The 13,828-nt window shown below is 47.5% G+C and overlaps 2 protein-coding genes across 10 annotated transcripts in view; one reads left to right on the top strand and one right to left on the bottom strand.

Moving 5' to 3' along the window:
* CSAD (cysteine sulfinic acid decarboxylase) overlaps positions 1 to 4,897 on the bottom strand; it is a 30,537-nt gene extending 25,640 nt beyond the window's left edge. For 4 of the 7 annotated variants that reach the window (XM_079774843.1, XM_079774842.1, XM_079774846.1 and 1 more), the window contains exons 1-2: positions 4,312 to 4,897; positions 3,998 to 4,178 (exon numbers count right to left, since the gene is read on the bottom strand). In XM_079774843.1, the coding sequence (XP_079630969.1) occupies positions 3,998 to 4,178; positions 4,312 to 4,572 (442 nt within the window). In that variant the 5' untranslated portion in view covers positions 4,573 to 4,897. Of the gene's footprint in view, positions 1 to 3,997; positions 4,179 to 4,311 lie in introns of those variants that run through there. The other 3 variants (XM_079774845.1, XM_079774848.1, XM_079774847.1) reach the window with 3 other exon arrangements.
* Positions 3,965 to 13,735, top strand: ZNF740 (zinc finger protein 740). Of its 3 annotated transcripts, XM_079774852.1 has the most exons (8): positions 3,965 to 4,102; positions 4,917 to 5,435; positions 5,810 to 5,936; positions 7,532 to 7,681; positions 8,026 to 8,115; positions 8,830 to 8,953; positions 9,274 to 9,392; positions 11,056 to 13,735. In XM_079774852.1, the coding sequence occupies exons 3-8, from the start codon at positions 5,919 to 5,921 to the stop codon at positions 11,074 to 11,076; spliced, it is 522 nt and encodes a 173-aa protein (XP_079630978.1). In that variant the 5' UTR covers positions 3,965 to 4,102; positions 4,917 to 5,435; positions 5,810 to 5,918; the 3' UTR covers positions 11,077 to 13,735. The 3 variants fall into 3 exon arrangements, with proteins under 3 accessions (XP_079630978.1, XP_079630977.1, XP_079630976.1); XM_079774850.1 differs by lacking the exon at positions 3,965 to 4,102 and having other exon boundaries at positions 5,417 to 5,435; positions 10,350 to 13,733; XM_079774851.1 differs by lacking the exons at positions 3,965 to 4,102; positions 5,810 to 5,936; positions 11,056 to 13,735 and having other exon boundaries at positions 5,367 to 5,485; positions 9,274 to 10,343.
* Positions 13,736 to 13,828: the final 93 nt, after the last annotated feature.

The following is a 13,828-nucleotide window of genomic DNA, read 5'->3' on the forward strand; positions in this document are numbered from 1 at the left end:
ACACAAGATAGCCGCCACAAGATGGCCAGCAGGGGAGGGCAGTTGGGAGGGACCAGGTCTGCAAGGAAGGGCAGTTGGGGGTGATCAAGCTTGCAGGGGAGGGCAGTTAGGGGTGACCAGGTCAGCAGGGAGGGCAGTTAGGGGTGACCAAGCCTGCAGGTAGGGCAGTTGGGGGTGACCAGGCCTGCAGGGGAGGGCAGTTAGGGGCAATCAGGCTGGCAGGGGAGCAGTTAGGCATCAATCAGGCTGGCAGGGGAGTGGTTAGGGGGTGATCAGGCTGGCAGGCAGAAGCAGTTAGGGGCAATCAGGAAGGCAGGCAGGCAAGCAGTTGGGAGCCAGCAGTCCTGGACTGTGAGAGGGATGTCCGACTGCCCGTTTAGGCCCAGTCCCACTGGGATCGGGCCTAAACGGGCAGTTGGACATCCCTCGAGGGGTCCCAGATTGGAGAGGGTACAGAATGGGCTGAGGGACACCCTTCCCCGTGCATGAATTTCATGCACTGGGCCTCTAGTATTATGTAATTTCTTAATCTTACATCTGGCCATGCTACTAAACTCACTAGTTTTATTATTTTGTCAATTAAGTCTCTTTGTAGATGAATATATGAAAATAATGAGATTTTTTTTGAGTGGCCAGGATCTCTAGTAGTATAATCGTTTTGATAGTTAACATTCTTGTTTTGTGCCTATATAGGAATGTTTCAAGTATTTTCCATAAAGAGTAACTTTTGCTATGAAAAAAAAAGTTGAAAGATAAATAAAAATCCAAGATAAAATATTTTAAATGCATCTGATAAATAAAAAGTTAATATAACATAGAGAAGATTTCTACCAGTCAATAGGAAATAGAGAAATGATCTACTTTTCTTAAGGGGTAAAAGATGAACAGGCAGTGAAACAATGAAAATGGTAAAAAACAAACAAACAAACAAAAAAATCAAGAGATGTTCTTATGCTAAGCAAAATAAGCCAGTCAGAGAAAGATAAATATCACATGATCTCACTCATTTATGGAATATAATGAACAACATAAACTGATGAACAAATATACAACCAGAGATATAGAAGCATCAAACAGACGGTCCAACCTATGAAGGAAGGCAGGCGGTAAGAAGTTAAGAGATCAACAAAAGGACTTGTATGCATGCATATGAGCATAACCAATGGACATAGACAGTAGGGGGGTGAGGGTATGTGCTAAGGGGTGGGAGCGGCCAGGGAGAGGTCATGGGGGGAAAAGGAGACTCATGTAATACTTTAAACAATAAAAAATTTAAATTAAAAATAAAATAAAATCGGGGGAAAATAGGTGGGTAGCCTGGCTGGTGTAGCTCAGTGGTTGAACAGCCATCTATGAACTAGGTCACAGTTCAATTCCCGGTCAGGGCACGTGTCAGGTTGTGGACTCAATCCCCAGTGGGGTCGTGCAGAAGGCAGCTGATCAATGATTCTCTCTTATCATTGATATTTCTGTCTCTCTCTCCTCTCCCTTCCTCTCTGAAATCAATAAAAAAATATATATTTTTAAAAACAAGAGATGCTCAATTTCACTATTAATGACAAATTAAAACAATGAAATTACTATTTTTCACCTGGCGAATTAGCAACTGTATAAAAAATTCATAGCATCCAGTACTGCCAAGTTGTAGGAAATGGAGATATTCACACATGGTTCTGAGTGAATGCACAAATTCTTACAAACTTTTGAAATGCAATTTCACAGAATTTGTTAAAATTTAAAATGCACATATCCTTTCTACAAATCTATCTAATGCAACTAAAATACAAACATAAGTTAAAATATTATGCAACAATTCTAAACTGAGCCTGGCTGGTATGGTTCAGTAGTTGGAGCACTGACTATGAACCACAAGTTCATGGCTCATTCCCAGTTGGGTTTTGGGCTCAATTCCCAATGGTGTGTGCAGGAGGCAGCCAATTGATGATTCTCTCTCATCATTGATGTTTTTCTCTTGCTCTCTCTCTCTCACCCTTCCTCTCTGAAATCAACAACAACTATATATATATATATATATATATATATATATATATATATATATATATATATCTTACCTAATAAAAGAGAAACATGCAAATTGACCATACCTTTGCTACGCCCACAGCCAATCAGAGCGAATATGCAAATTAACCCAAACAAAATGGCGGTTAATTTGCATATGCAGGCGCAGGGCGGAGTGAAGCCTGCTATGAGGGGAAGGGGGCAGCGGAGGGAGTGGTGCTTCAGACAGAAGCGAGGATGTGCTGGCTCCCAGGCAGCCGGGGAGTGGGGACTTGCCAGCTTCCAGCAGGAGTGGGGACTTGCCAGCTTCCGGGCAGCTGGGGAGCAGGGGCTTGCCTGCTCCCGGGCAGCTGGGAATGAAGCCAGGGGCCTATTCTTGCATGAATATTGTGCAATGGGCCTCTAGTGTGTGTGTGTGTGTGTGTGTGTGTATGTATATATACACACATATACATATATATATATTTTTAACGATGTGAACTCACTTAGATGTCTAAAATACACTGAATGGCGCACTGTAGGTGCTCAAAAAATATTCTAAATGAAAAATCATTTTTTTTGTATGAACAGAAAAAGCCTGGAAGTACATATACCAAATTGACAAAAATGACTACCTTCAGGAGCATGGGATAGTAAGAGAGGAAAACTAAACATTTTTTTGCCTTTTATCCTTTTGTTGCATAAATTGTTAAAATAAATGAGCTGACTTGTAAAAACTTATTGCTGACAGTTTCTCTCTCCATTTTATCTCAATTTTATGATGATCCTAAGAGCGAAAAAACTCAGTGGCTCAACTAATGGACTGCTCAAAGAAATGAAACCTGTGTGCAAAAAGTGGCTGGGAATTATCGTCTTTCATAAGTAAAGGGTTTTTTCTTTTACTATCTCTACTGATTCTCCTAAACTCACAACCTGACAGTACCTACCACAGAAGCTAGCGCCTAAATGGAATGGATATTGCCTTCCATCACTACGCACTTTGCATAGTCCATCTTAAGCAGGACCACTTCCTAATAGCTAAAATTGGGAGAATCTGAAGAAAGGATCCCTTCCTTTTTCCTAAAGCAGCCAGGCCCAAGCGCCATTCTGCATCGCCTTCTCCAATGAAGGGAGTTTCCTACTGTTTTTCCCAAGTGAGGCCAATGTCAGACGCCGGAGGGTCTGGAATAAAGGGGGAAGCGGTACATGGTGGCCAGCCTGGCCCGGGGATGCACCGCCGGGGCACCCATTTTCAGATTGGAGCTGAGTGTACACATCAGGCGTGTGCAAAGCAAGCTGACTCGCCCTGGCCGGTGTGGCCCAGTTGGTAGGAGCGTCATCCCGCACACCAAAAGGTGGCGAGTTCGGTTCCCGATTTGGGCACATACTTAGGTTGCGGTTGGACCCCGGTGGGGGCGTGTGCGCGAGAAGGCAGCCCACCGATGTTTCTCTCTCCCCCTTACTTTCTCTAAAATATATAAATGTATAAAACTTAATTCCTCTCCCAGCTAACTGGGCCTGACGTAAACCTCAAGTAATGACAACCTCAGCCGAATTAGGTGAAAAGGTGGGGTACGAACTATTCTGGCTCTATTCGGGGCACCAGGTTCAAAAGCGACTGCGAGAACGTCCTCGAAGAACGTAGGTGGAGCGACGGCGCTTTCCCGAGGAGTCTTGAGCAAAACCTTTCCAAAAGCACCTGGCGGAAAGCCATTTCTGGGCCTCTGCTCCTGCCCTCAGTCAAGATGGCCGCGTGGGGCTCGCCCGCACCACGGCGCATGCGCCGCACCACCAGCTTCCTTTCTGCGCGAAGGCACCGCCTACTCACTCGCTAGCTACACCCCCTTCCTGGCGTCCTCGGCCTCACCCCTTTTCGGGCTGTCCCCTCCCGTCCAGGCTCCCGAGCCCGGAAGTGGAATAGCTGTGTAGCGGAGAGGGCGAGGGGGAGGGGAAAGTGCTTCCGGGGAAGCAGGCCCGGGGTTGGTGTTTGTAAACTTGCCTCGGTCCCGGCGGGGGCAGCGGCGGCCACGGGGTTGGCACCGGGTGCTGGGCCTGGAGGAGGCGTCGCGCAGTGGGAGAGACCGCCGGAGGCCGCGCCCGGCAGGTAGGAGACCGCCCCAGGGAGCGCAGCGTCGTCCGAGCACACGGCGGCGCTTCAGCAGCTCGCAGGCCGTGGGGCGCTGCGCGGGAAGGGGGAGGGGAAGGGAGGAGGGGCGCGTGGAGAAGGGAGGGGGCTCCCCGGGGAGTGGAAGAGGCCGCGCGCGCGTACCGCCCCCCGCCCACGCCCGCGCGCCCGCCCGCCCGCAGCGTTACCGATCCGAGAAAGGGGGGCTTGCTTGGAGGGAACGCGGGCGCGAGCACGCACCTTGCATGCTCCTCGGCGCTCTGCGTCTCTATCCTGTCTCCAGGCTCCCCGGCTGGCTGGAGGGAGGGGGGGGGGGAAGCGCAGCGCGAGTCTTCGCATGCCCGCCTCCCACCTCCGCAGTGAGTTTCTGCACCTTCGGGCGGATTCGGAGAAGGCGCACTTGTGGCCCGGCCGGGATGCACATCACCAGTCTGGTTTCTGCCTCCCATCCAAGTGCCCAGTGACGGCCCCTGAGTTTCTCTCCACCGCAGCTCTGGCCACCTTAATAGAGCTTCGCGGATGGCCCACTCTGCACAAAAGCCCCTTCAGGGCCTCAGCTCCCTCCTTCCATTCCTAAGGTCGCAAATGCAAGCGTTTGGCCAGTGGCGGTTCCTCCACAAGAGACCCCAGTTACTTTGGCTCTTCTTGACTGCCCCCTCCCCGCTTCGCCAAGAGACCAGTTTCTTCTCGACCTGGAAAGATGACTCTGGCGCACACACACAAAGTTCAGGTCACTACGGGTTGTGTAGCCTGAGGATGATGATGCACCTAACAGCCCCATCTCCCTTTCTAGTTTCAGGTTTCTGAAACAGATCGCGAACTTCGTCGAGAAAATTCAGTTGGAACATCGAGGCTGGCACACTTTTTCTCCTCAGACAATAGGCAGGAGCCAGGCAGAACCCAGGAATTCTTGAAACATCTATCTTCCATTTGGAGGACACTAAGTTTTCTTTGACGACCAAGGCAGTTCAATATGGCAGCAGGACTGAAGGGACATGAAGGAGCTGTTACAGTGATTTGGTGACAGTTCTTCAGACAACAGTGTCTTGAGGAAAGGTGGATCAAGAAAACCCAGAACTTTGGGGTAGCATTGAGAAATCAGCATGGCTCAGGTAAAAAGCTCTAGAGTCCTCCACCTTCAAGATAACTGGGAAGCGTGTTCGCAGTTTCGCCCTTAAATGCTGCCTTAGTCAACACATTGACCAACCCAGTGAGCCAAGCTCTGTATTAAGCACCAGGGGGAGATCTAGAGGAAGGAAAGGAGACAGGCCACAGCCCCTGCCTTCAGGGAGTTTCCAGTCAAATGAAGGAGGTAGGCTATACTGCATCACAGGCACTGATGGGACCTTTGCAAAGCAACAGGTACTCAGTTTACACTTGGTACGTTAAGTGCTGAGGGGCACGAGGGAGTAAACAGTCTTGTGAATGCTTCCTTTGTTTTGTTTTCAACGGGAATTTATTGAGCTCTTGTTATATGCGAGGCATTGTGCTGGGGATACAAAAATGAATAAGCTGTCCCAGTCCCCAGCAAGCGTCTAGGCTAGGTGTGTTGGGGTGGGGGGAGACCGAGAGAGAGTCTGTTATTTATCTTTATGTTCACACTACCTTGCATAGTGGCTAATGGTAGAGATTCAGCGAATCTGTTGATTGAAGGAATGTGCAATAATCGAGATATGTGTACTGCAGAAGAGAGAATGATACCTCTGCCTGGATGGAAAAAAAGAAGATGAATCTTGAAGGATGCATAGGATTTTGCTAAATAATCAGAACAGGGCATTCAGACAAGGAGAACTTCATGGGCAGAGACTTAGAGGTATGGGATGATGCGATGAGGTTGGGGGTACTACAGATAGTTTGCTAGTTGAGGAAAGGGTTTAAATGGGGGGTGGTTGGGGTGTAGGATAGAGAGTAATGGATGGAAAAATTGGGGTGAGGGAGTTGTTTCCTGGGGAATTAAGCAGAGTGTAAACCCAAGGGTCTTTTATACCTTGCTAAGGAATTAGACTTTATTCTATAAAGAGTGACATCAGTGTATTTAGAAGGTAATTATCATTGTGGGGATACAGGATGGATTGGAGAGATAGGATGACCTGATAGTCTATTGTTGGTGTATTTCCTTCGTCTGGGTAGGAAAGCTATGTGCAGGGATCCCTAGAGCCTCTCTCAGCTTTCTTCCAGGGACCCTCCCCTACCAGTCTCACCAGGATGACAGCCCGATTGCAGTATAATTGGCTTTCTTCCAGCTGCATGCATAGCTTCCTCCTTTCCATACAGAGTAGGAGCCCTTTAGTTCCTTCCTTTGTCTGTCTGCAACCCCTTTCACAGCATCGTGTTCACTCTTGTTCTGAGAAGACTGCCTTTCACTAACTTTGTACGGGGCACGGCTGAGCATTTTACATCCTACTTTAATTCTTAACCCTGTGAAGGTAGATACTATGATAAATATTTTGCATTTAAGGAAACTTAGGCTTAAAGAGGTGAAGTAATTTGCCCAAGGTTATATAATGCAAACAGCAAGGCTAAGTTGTTGCGTGTTTGTTTGTTTTTTTTACCTCCAGATCCTTTAGTCCAAACTCTTTGAAGGTGAAAGAAGGGGTTCCAGGATATACTGATCATCTAAAAGGAACTTCTTTATAAATCACTTGTGGAAGTTTGCTGACCAACTACTACTTAAAAGTTTCTTCAGTAAGAAAAGTATAGTCTCTAGTGCTGGCTAAACAGTCAATTTAAAGAATGTAACAGTGGAAAGAGGACATTTTCTTAAACATTCCTTGCTTATGTAATTTTAAACTATATGTCGAGCAAGGAATGTGAAAAAATACGGGTATGCACACACATAAATGGCCTGGTAGTGTGTGAACAGAAATTGTATATTCAACTCCCAAATCCTTCCAAGTGGTCTAATTTTTATGTATGTTACAATTGATACACTTAGGGGATTTAAAATCTAAAGAGAGAAATAACCTAATTTTACCAATAAACATTTGTGGAACCTGATAGCATGTATATTTGGTGCCAATGGGGTCTGTGAGGCTGAGTGCTATTGAGAGGAGGAGGAAGGTCCTCTAGAAATCTCCCATTTCAGGACAGATTCTTATGTCCACTCCCAAGGCCTAGAAACACTTCAAAGTAATATGTAGACCCACACTGTACCTAGCACAGTGCTAATGATAAAAGTGTCAATAATACTTTATTACTATATCTAAATGATGGATGACAAAATAAGTAATTCCTGGTGAGATGAGCTGGGGAGGACTCTTGAAGGAAGCAGGGTTTCGCAGTGAGGAGGGACATTCCTTAGAGAGAAGCGGTTTGTTCATAGGTAGGAGCAAAAGGTAGTTCTGTAGAGAATGGCAGCCTGTTTTTGCCCTGCCAGGTGACCTGATACCTCATCTCCTTTCAACTTAGGCAAGTCTCCTGGCTTGTGAAGGCCTAGCAGGTGTGAGTTTGGTTCCCACTGCAGCCAGCAAGAAGATGATGCTGAGCCAGATGGCCAGCAAACAGGCCGAGAACGGAGAGCGGACAGGTAGCTCTGATGTGCTGAGGTGCTCCAGTCAGGTACGGAGCTGGAATCCATTGTGGCACCTGGGGGTCGGGTGGCCCGAGCTCTCTGCCAGGAGATGCCAAGCTTTGATTCCTTGGTGCTTCTGTTTAGGGAAATGGGGTAAGGGGATCCCATTGGGGAATGAATGAATATAGGTATTTTAGAGAACAAGGAGGGTCTTTTCTATACCTATATCCCCTTAAGACCAGAGTACTTGGGGAAGAAATGGATGAGTACTTTCTTTTAACCTTTGGGCAGGTGGTTTACTCTCATTTACAAGTTGCCTAAAAGTAGCATGTGGTCTCCTGTCTTGGGTTCTGAGATGGACTGTGAGTTTAGATTTGATTTGTATTCGAAGGGCCACCGAAAAGACAGCGATAAGTCCCGGAGCCGCAAAGATGAAGACAGCTTGGCTGAGGCCTCTCATTCAAAAAAGACTGTTAAAAAGGCAGGTAATGGGGTTATCCACAAACTGGTAGTTTGGTAATGGGGTAATCTTTCTTCTATGGCTCACCCTGGAGCTTTCCCTAGACGTTTTGGTCCCTCATAGCCAATGAGTGTGTCACCCTAATTTCATCCAGAGACCACTCTGGTGGTTCATCTCTACCTTCTGCAGAACATCCATGGTAAGGGAAGGAAGGTTAGACAAGCATGAGATCCTGTGTCAAAAGGACAGGCAGACTACACCTCAGGTCCCATTACAAATATGGAGTTTGCCTAGCTGGTTTGGCTCAGCAGATAGAGCAATGGCCTGCAGACCGAAGGATCCCGGGTTCGATTCCAGTCAAGGGCACATACCTCAGTTGCAGGCTCCTCCCCAGCCTGGGCCTTAGTCAGGGCTCATGCAGGAGGCAACCAATCGATGTGTTTCTTTCACATTGTATTTCTCTCTGTCTTAACCTCTCTCTTCCTCTCTCTCTAAAAATCAATGGAAAAATATCCTCAAGTGAGGATTTAAAAATATGTATATTGAGTTTGACAAGGCAGGCAGCTTAGCCACCCCCCCTCCTTGCTTGGAGGACCTCTGAACTCTAAGGGATATGGGAGATGACAGCATCAGAGGGGTCACTTTGTCCAGCAGCTGGAAATAGACCCTGAGTAGAATGGGAGCAAGAAGGGGACAGAGAGATAGCCTCATGACATGCCTGATTGTTGCCCACAGGTTGTAGTAGTGGAACAAAATGGTTCTTTTCAAGTAAAGATTCCCAAAAATTTTGTTTGTGAACACTGCTTTGGAGCCTTTCGGAGCAGTTACCACCTCAAGAGGCACATCCTTATTCATACCGGTAAGTCTTTTGCTCATATTCAAGGAGGGGAGAATAGTCGATAGTTTGGTGTATGTGTGTGTGCATGTGTGTATGTGTATGTGTTATTAGGCTTATTTTATTTTTTTGTTGGGTTTACTTTAAAGGGTATTAGAAGTAAAGGAAGAAGGTAAATGAATGAGGTAGAGATTGCATGGCTCTGTATCTAGTGTCACTGAGACCAACAGCTTTGTGGACCCTTCCCCATTAGGTGTCTGCACATTGCTAAAAGTTAAAATTTCTGGGAAAATACCTAGGACGAGGTCCCTGCCATGTTTAACTTCTCTCTCCACCTGGGCCAGGTGAGAAGCCATTTGAGTGTGATGTCTGTGATATGCGCTTCATTCAGAAGTACCACTTGGAGCGTCACAAGCGTGTGCACAGTGGTGAAAAGCCCTACCAGTGTGAACGGTGTCATCAGGTAAGCTCACATGTCATCCATCCACCCTCCACAGAAACTTTTCCTTCCCAAAGAACAGGGGCCAGCCCCCACTCCCAGCCCGACAGAGGGCCATGGTCAAGTCAGTACCTCAGGGTGAGGTGTATTTCTCTGGCCTTATGCAACTGATCAGGGGGAGGGGCCATTAGAATAATTGTAATAAAAAATTATAATAATAATAGCATTTCTTAAGGTCTTAATCGATGCCAGGCACTATGTGAGCATCCTTGACATAGATTATTCTTACATTCATTCCATAATGTGTGTCCTCATTTCACATGTGGGAGAACTGAGATGGAAAGAGGTTAAGCTTCCCAAGGACACAGCAGATCAAGGGCAGAGTCAGAATTCAGTCAAACTTCAGAACTGGAAGAAGAAATGTAATCTCTGCGCTGAGAGTCAGTATCTGATCTGATGAGAATGTAAGAGCCAGGATCAAAACAAAGAACAAGAGATAAGAAATGATAACAACGCCTCCTGGATGCTTTACTATGTCTCAAGCTTTGCTCCATGCTCTTACATTGAATCTTCAGAACACTGGTCCAAAGCTCCATGAGGCAGAGATTTTGTCCCTCTGGTTCTCCACTCTATATCTGCAGCCCCAAGAACTGTACCTGCCTTGAGATAGAGACTCAATAAAAATTTGATGAATGAAGGAGCCACAGACTGAGTAGGTACTTTTGGCCCCATTTTTTCAGATAGATGTACAGATTGAAAACTGTTAGGTAACTTGCCCAGAGTCACACAGCTACTTAGTGGCAGAGCCAAGATTCACACTTCTCAGCTTATTTGTTCTTAACCACTATGCATTCATGCCATCTGTGTACGTTCTGCGGCAACATAGAATTGGTTTTGTGCCTCCTGTGTGGGGAAGACAGGTCTAACCAACAGGTTTCTGAGTTTCTCCTCTCAGGCACTTAACCCTCCCTTTCTTCTCAGTGTTTTTCTCGGACAGATCGATTACTCAGACACAAACGGATGTGCCAAGGGTGCCAGTCCAAGACTTCCGACGGGCAGTTTTCTCTATAGGCGCAAGGGGCCCTGGGTGGTGGGAGTGATGAGAAGAATCTACCGAAGAACGCACCCTCCTCTGGTCTGACGGTCCCACCACCACCCCGTGTGTACCTGGCCCCTCCTGGAGGAGTGGACCTAGGAGACCAGAAGAGTGCATCAGGGGACAACAGCCCCAGAGCCTCAGCTCTGTAAATAATCTGAGACTATGAGTATCTCGGGGACGTTCCTACAGCATTCCTGGGCAGGAAAGCTAGTCCCTGGACCCTTGGCTGACGTCATAAGTGGGGGGACTCAAGGTACAGGACCAAGACTGAAATGTGGCTCCCACAACCTTGGACTCCAACTGGCAGCTGAAATGAAAAAGATTGGGAGAGGGATTTGTTTATTTGTTTGTCCTGTTCTTATTTTTGTTTATCCAAAAGCAATTTCAGCAGGTACACTGTGGATACAGGTAACCTGGAGGTATAGAACCATGGCCACAGGGACGATGGGTGGTCCAGCCCTCCTGAATTGAGTTTTTAGTTGCAATTGATCCTCAGTGTTCCACAGCCCTGCACCTCACCTCCTGTTGGAAGGAGAATGGGATCAGGGATGGCAGCTGAGCTTACTTTGGCTTCCTTATACACTGTAGGGACAAAAGGAAGAACAGTAGGAGGAGCAGACGAGGGCTGGATCCAAGAAGAGTGGACAGGTACCTGTTATTTCCTCTGGGGAAGAGTAAGAGTTGTGCCCACGGATGTTGTAATGAACCATGCCACACTGGTACCTAATGGGGTCAGCCTAAGTGCCTTTTGGAGGAAACTTGGGTGACAGTGGCTCATGAAGCCCTTTCCTTCTCTCTTTGGGCAGTTGACCTTGGAAATAGTTTGTGGCTACCTCGCTGCCATTGATTCCTAAGCCAAACGGGTGTTGAGCGGGGAGTCATGGATATCAAAGTAGTTCTTCCTCCTTGTGCCCTCTTTGGAACCACCCAAGACTAGTCCTAAGTTGAGTAACAGCTGTTCTGGAAACAAAGGAATTTGGTGTCCCTGACATGACTGTTGAGCAGTGTGAGCTGTTCTCTCTGCCCAAGTCCTATCACTGTATTCAGGTAGAGGAGATAGGGATCTGGCCTTTGGTCCCAAAGAACAAGATCTTGGCTTCCTTCTTGATGGCCATCCCTACCCAACAAAGAATTGGGGGGGAGGGGGGGAGTAGAAGAGCTGCAGAGAAAGGACTGAGGATGAAACCTAATGTAGGTTTTATTCTTAACCATATTCTTTGCTTCTCTCTGCTCCCAACACCATCATCCTATCCACCCTCAAAAAAATGATCTGGGGTGTGTGTGTGCGTGTGCGTGTGCGTGCGCGCACGCTATGTGAGTGTGAGTGTTTGTGTGCTTGGAGATGGCATATTGAGCCAAACCCTCCTCTGGCCTCTGTGCAGGGGAGGGTGAGCATGAAACAGCCTCCCCCGCCCCAAACCTGAGGGTGTGTTAGGTTCCAGCAGGACCTGAGGAACTCATCTTAGGGAACGGGAGGGCTTTGTTTGGAGGTTGTTTTTTATTTTTGTTTTTAGATTGATTGAACAGAGTGGGGGTTAGATGTTTCTAACGTATGCCAGGGGCTTGTGAACATGAATTTTCTAAAGTGAAATAAAAAACCCTCTTCCTGCTAAGGAAAGGATCCTTACGGAAGGTCCTGGGGTTTGTGGCCTGCGTTCTGTGGCCTGCCCTGACCTGTGGAATGAGGAGTAATCATGGAGACTTGATGAACCTGACCAAGCTGTCAGTGGAGATCATGTGGCCTCTAGGAAATGTGATTTCTTTCCCAGAAAGTGTAGGGAACAGCAGCACCATGCTCCTGGCTGTTCCCTGTCCTGGAAGAGAGAGCAGGGAGGAGTGGGGCAGTCCTCTGTACCTCTGAGGTGTGAGGGCTTCAGGGAAAGAGGAAAGGGCATGACACCTTTTAGGCTTTTCCTGAGAGCGTCGGAGATCCTGTGGGGAGACCGTGGGGAATGTGCTTGCCGCCCTTCGGTTTAGGCTGGCACTCGCAGGGGTTGTGTCAGAACCCGCCTGTGGTCCCTGTTAGGGCATTTTTCTGCATGTGAGCCAGCCCCTTCTGGGAGAGTGCTCTGCTCAGGCTGGAATTTGTCTATTGTTCGCCTCTGGGAATATGTTCTGGGAAGGAGGATACATTTAGAAAACTGTCCTCCCAAGAGCGCTTTTGCAAATGGGAGGCCTCGCTCCCTGCCACTCACTGGGTCGTGGGTTGGGGGTGGGTGGGTATGGAGAGAAGCACGTGAGTGGTCAATGCCCCTATGTGTGTGAATGTGTGTTTAGGTCAGGATGTGCCCTGGCCCCCAGCAGGCCTCAGCTTCCTGCCTGAGGGGGTGGGAGAGGGGAAACTAAGTGGATATGTAGAGCCATACCAGAACCACCCCTGCCAACGCCTGGGTGTGGGGGAGACCCAGGAGCAAGTGGTTAGTTCGGTTGTCCAGGTGCTGATGTTCTGGGGCCATGGATGTATAAGGAGAGGGAAGCAAAGAGGTGAAATGAGTGATTTAGCGCCCAGGGGGGCCAGGAGCCCACTTATACCCCAGGGAAACCATAGAATAAGACCGCCGCAAAGGCTCCTGGGCCCAACACCCACCCTACGTTTGCTGGGATGGGGTCTCGCACTGGAAAGATGCCTCAGGTGTGTTTGGAGTGAAGGGAAAGGGAGATAGGGCAGGCTCTCAGAGACCAGGATATGGAATTGGACCCGGGAAAGAGTAGCCCCAGTTCCTGGGTGAACTGCCATACCAGGCCCTACCAGCCCTGCCCTTCCCAGCACCTCAAGTCTTTTCCGTCCACCCCCAACAGCCTCTTGTCATCACTTAGCTACTGATTGTGCCCCATGGCTTGACATTGGAGGGTTAAGAGACACAGTCCCTCCACGACTTTTAACCCTCTCCTCAGACTCTCTGCCTCTGCTGTAGCTCTGGGGCTTTTATCTTAATCCCTCTTACCCTTCCTCACCACCCACCCTCTTTCTCTCTTTTTTTTTTAATATACTTATTTTGCTATTGGGGGGGTTATCAAATGAACAAGATCACTTTTAAATGGTAGTTTTTATAAGATGTTATAAACTTGTATCTTTTTACCATTAAAGTGCAGTGTATGTTCCTTCGTGATATATTTAGGATATTTAAATAAAAAGAAAATGGGGCTTTTTTACATACTATCTCATCTTTGAAAAGAATATCCTGTGGGGAATTTTTTTCACTGGGGCCAACGTGATCTCCCCCCCCCCCCCCGCAATATTACCATCCTACAATTTCAATACCCTTTAAACCACCACTTTAAAACTCCCCTTCTCCACAGGCAAGCAACAAGTAGAATTGAAACCAAGGTATCTAAAATATATATATATATATATATATAT

Source organism: Cnephaeus nilssonii (genome assembly GCF_951640355.1).
Source record: "Cnephaeus nilssonii genome assembly, chromosome: 6".
NCBI lineage: Eukaryota > Metazoa > Chordata > Mammalia > Chiroptera > Vespertilionidae > Cnephaeus > Cnephaeus nilssonii.